The sequence below is a fragment of the Alnus glutinosa genome, chromosome 4, assembly GCF_958979055.1.
Source record: "Alnus glutinosa chromosome 4, dhAlnGlut1.1, whole genome shotgun sequence".
NCBI lineage: Eukaryota > Viridiplantae > Streptophyta > Magnoliopsida > Fagales > Betulaceae > Alnus > Alnus glutinosa.
In genome coordinates this window covers 10,677,970-10,682,941 of record NC_084889.1, presented here as the reverse complement: position 1 = coordinate 10,682,941, position 4,972 = coordinate 10,677,970, and the positions used below count along the sequence as shown (strand labels likewise).

The 4,972-nt window shown below is 37.8% G+C and overlaps 1 protein-coding gene across 1 annotated transcript; it reads left to right on the top strand.

Moving 5' to 3' along the window:
- Positions 1-224: 224 nt before the first annotated feature.
- Positions 225-4,760, top strand: LOC133865530 (cytochrome c oxidase subunit 6b-1). The gene is made up of 6 exons (XM_062301953.1): positions 225-269; positions 361-459; positions 1,839-2,171; positions 2,287-2,369; positions 2,492-2,573; positions 4,408-4,760. The coding sequence occupies exons 1-6, from the start codon at positions 240-242 to the stop codon at positions 4,459-4,461; spliced, it is 681 nt and encodes a 226-aa protein (XP_062157937.1). The 5' UTR covers positions 225-239; the 3' UTR covers positions 4,462-4,760.
- The last annotated feature ends 212 nt before the right edge of the window (positions 4,761-4,972 follow it).

The window sequence follows — 4,972 nt, the reverse complement described above, 5'->3', positions numbered from 1 at the left end:
AAATGCTCACACGATCGCCAGAAAGTTTGGAATGCCAGAAAGTTTGGAATGCATTCACGGACTGGCCCATGCCCCATACCCAGATTCTGGGTCCGACTCTCGTACTCTCTCCAGTCTCCACGATCCGGTACAAATCGGGTTCTCACCCAGCAGCCTCTAAAGACTAAAATCTTAGTGGTTCCAACATCCAAGAAAGTCCAACCCAAAAATTGACACGTGGTTAATACACAGTGGACTCCATGGTCCTTACTCCTACTTTTACCACCACGGTAACTCGGTAAAATGCTCTCATCGCAACCTAACCCAGACACGTCACACACCCTAGCTCACGCTCTTTTTCTCGTTTGCCATTTTGTTCAGCTAGGTCGCATCTCTGACCCGACCGGCTATTGTAGTAGATCGCTTTCCCTTCCATCAATGGCGGAGGCCCAGAGCGAGAAAACGCCAACCCTGTCTGAGGTAACATTCTCGTTTCTCTTTATTTTCCGAAGTATCCAATGCTTACGCTTTCGTTGAAACGAACGATAAGGTTTTTGAGGTCGATCTATTTGGCTTGTTGGGTTTTATTTTTGGTGGGTAAAGGTTGCGTGCAATCAAGCATGGATCTTCGCGTTTGGGTCATAATTGAGAAATTCTTTGTGTTCTTCGTTATTCGAATTCCTTTTTAATTTTTGGGTAATATTATATTTTTAAAGAAAGTGATTTGAATTGGTGAAAACATGCTTTTATATGTGAGCTTTATTTGTTAATTTATTTAAATTATTTTAGATGTAAATCTAGCTTTTAATATAAAACCATGGCTGAAGCCTATTTTCAAGATGAAAAGCATCTTATTATTGTTTCAGATTTTCGATGGTCAACACTTAAGATTAGCTTTTTTGATTCAAAGCTTTAGATTTTTTTTTTTTTTTTGGTCTGTTATACAAAGTTCTGTGATTGCGTGATTACGATATATTTTACTTTGCATGCCAATGAGATCAGTAGAGATTATATCACTACTCTATCAAAGACCAAAATTTTGTTTAACAAGCATGATGTATTTTATGAGACACCAAAATTTCATATCTTATTCTTCTGAATGTTTCTGCTGCTTCTGGAAATATTAGATGAGTTTGTTGTTTTGTATTCGGGCTATCAATCATATTGAGCATTTTCTTTCTTCTTTCCAATTACATTGTGGAAAATTACCTGGGACTAGACTAGAACTATTTTTATTGCTTTTGGACAACAAAGAAAAATAATAAAATTTTGGTAATTCACGCTCAACAAGCAAGTAAAGTATCTCTCCTAAGGCTAGTTAAGTAGTGCCCTGTCAAGCAGCCACTGTATTTATAAGCTCATTAACAGCCTATGTTGGTTCCCTTCATTGGGATAATAGCACGTGTTAAGAAACCTAACTAAATAACAATGCTTCCAAAATTTGACATCATTTGAAGACACTTACTTTAGAGTAAATTGTAGGACAATGTTTTGATTTCAAGTTTGTGTTAGTAAGATCGTGGGTGTAGTATTCTGACACCAGTAATTGCTGTAATAATTTCCCAAATTGTTCAGTCAGTCATATCACTTTGGAACAATAAGCTTGATAACTTTTTCTCTAGTTCCCATGCTTAAACTCCAGCATGAACTATAGAAGCGCTGATTAAGCTTGTTGGGCTTTCAACCATCTAAGCATCTCTTTGTGATGGTGATGTTATAAGGTCTTATTTTCCTGGAGGTTGACATGATATTTTCACATCATGACATTTACCTTTTATCATATTTATGAACTCCTCTCCTGTAACATAACATGAGCTTATTAAGATTGTAATGATTGTGCCTTATGCTCTGACTTACAGCAATATTTATTAAAGGAGGAAGAGAAGCCAGATGTGGGTACTAAATCTGTTGAAGTAAAAGAGGTTGAGAACCCAGTAAATACTGCCTCTGAGGAAGTTGTCACCGAGAAAGCTGAGGGTTCACCTGCTGCTGCTGCTGAAGAAAGCACTGATGTTACCCCAGTTACCACTGAAGAAAGCAGTGATGTCACCCCTGCTGCCACAGAGAGCACTGAAGCCAATTCTGCTGCTGTTGAAAACAGTAGTGAAGCTGCTGCTGAAGCAAGCAGTGAAAATTCTGAAGAGGAGAATGCTGGTGATCAAGAAGCGGCTGAAGAGACACCGGAGATCAAGGTTACTATGCCTAGACCATTAATCCATAACTTTTGTCACTGCCTAACTTGATCATCTGTGCACTATTTTCATCTTTCCGTTTCCTTTTTGTTTACTTTATATTGTGGTTATACAGCTTGAGACAGCACCTGCAGATTTCCGCTTCCCAACTACAAATCAAACAAGGCATTGCTTTACTCGATACATTGAGTATCACCGGTAAGTCAAACTGGTTCTATAATTTCATTCCAATTTTTTATACTTATTTTGGTCATTTATGTGCCAGCTTGGCACTAGGACCTTTTCTGGCATCATCTTGATTCTCTTGATACTTTTTATAGGTGCATAGCTGCAAAGGGGGAAGGTGCCCCAGAGTGCGATAAGTTTGCAAAATATTATCGTGCTCTTTGCCCTGGTGAATGGGTACGTATCTTCAATGCTATTGCATATCCACAACAGAATAATGTCTTTCTTGTCAATCATCTTTAAGGTTGTCTTAATTAGGGATGTAAATGAACAAAGCTACCTGTGAGCTCGCTCGAGCTCGACTCAGTAAAGTTTTCGGCTCACTCACGATTAATAAATGGGCCACTCGTAAACACGAAAGTAAGCTCGATTATTAAATGATACATACTCGTATAAAACTCGGTTCGGCTCGGCTAACGTTCGTGAACAAACTCGTATAACGACTTGCTTGTTAGCTCGACTCGTGTGTGTGTAACTTATTAAATAACAATAGTCTCTATATATTAATTATATATATTCACTACTCATCAATTAAAGATTTATTGAAGGCCTCTCTTGAGCTCTTACAGTGGACTATTAGGAATTCACACAGGAAAATCTATAAATCCAACATCAAAACATCCCTTGTAAGAGCTTTTGTTTTTTTTTTTTATTTTCCTGAGCATTAGATGATGTTTGCTTGTGAATAATTGTTCACTTTTCTTAAGCTAATAAAATGGATGTGGGATAGCGTAGAGAAAAAACATATGTGGAACAAGTAATGGGTGCATAGGAGAGGATGCCTCATGTCAAAGGCAGAGGCATCAGTTTGGAGGCTTATAGAAGCATGCCTGTCCCACATCGAGAAAAGGAACAGAGACTCCCACCTCAGGCTTTTATAAAACACGGATGACTCTGCCTTTGTGAGTTAGGCTCGCGCGGCCATGCCATCTAATGGGTAGTAAATAAAATCACTAAAGTACCCTTAGTGCTCAGCCAATTGAATTTTCAATGGTAAGATGAAGATAAAACTTTTGACAAGAATTGACTTGATCACTCGGCTAATTTGAGCCGTCTAAATCAGAAAAAAAAAAAAAATCTATAAGTCACTCGGCTCGGGTATTAGCCGAGTTCGAGCTCAATCTCGTACAAGGATTCTCCTTGGCAAGCCAAGCTCGAGTTCAGATTTTAGTGCTCATTTTGGGGTCGGCTCGAGCTCGAACTTGAGTAAAAATTAAACAAGCCTAGTTTGCATAAGCACTACCTGCCAGAGCTCGGCTCGTTTATAACCCTAGTCTTAATTGTTTAGATGCTAGACAAACTCTTATTAGTTTTATTTGTTCACTGTTTTTATGTGTTTGGTAACCCAAATACAATGAAATGGAGGCCTTCATGCACCCACTTTGCGTTGATGATGTCAATTGATTTTGCTAGCAATGAGAAAGTTTTAGCGCAAAGTTGAAGTGAAATAATAATAATAATAAAAAAAAGACAGGGGGCACTGTCCATGTGCGCCCCCCAATTATTGAGAACTAAACACTTCTCTGAAGGCTTTGCTTTTGACAAGCTGGTGCAGCAGATCTAAATCTGGACCTCATATGGTTGATACCAAGTACTGTATGAACAACTACCATTTCAAGAATGATAATAATACTTATATGTGATGTGCTGACTTAAAATGGTTGGAAAAATTTGTTGCTGCTGAAAGAGACTGGTATGTAGTTACTTGGTGCAAACTGGAATACTATCACAAATTAGATATCTGCTCATTTGCGAGTATATATAGGCATTGCTTTCCATTTAGAGTCTGCAGCTAGATAAAATATAAACTGGGGACATTTGTCCTATGGTTGGCTGATTGATCATGGAATTTCATTATTTATAGGTAGAATTTGCTGTCATTCCTTCGTTTCTTTGGTGACTTGGTTGTGTTAACGTGGATCTTTTTAGAAAACTGTTCTTTTTGTATGCCAGATTTCTTTGATGAGATACGAACTGTTATTTATTTATTTTTTTGAAATTTGTATGCCAGGTTGATAGATGGAATGAGCAAAGGGAGAACGGAGCATTTCCAGGTCCTCTGTAGATGAGGCAGCCAAGTTGCTCTGCTGAATCGAAGATGTGATTTCTTTGATGAGGTATGGACCCTCAGGGAATGTGCCATTAGAGCAGTGAGTTAATAAGAAATTTTGCTTGTTTCTTTGAACTAGTTCCCCTCCAAATACAGAGGAATTGTTGCTCATAAACGAAGTATTGTTTTATCATCACCAAGGCATTTTTACATCTTATATTTTTGCTTTAACTGTTCTGTAACAGTTGGTGCACGGAACTCAAAAATAAAAATGTAGCATTTACCTACACATGATAGATCATATTGTTTCTTGATGAATTTGTCTTATAAGCCTTGAGAAAGTCGATATGCCACTGCTTAAAATCTTTAAGCAGGTAATGTGTTTTGGATGAGATAAATTTGTTTTCATTTTGCTTAAAACCTTCCGATCATCCAACTTCAAGATTGTTACTATATGATTCGAATGAGGTTAATCTGTTTACAACATCAACTTTTATACTACTCCATTTGACGTATCGAAGGGAAT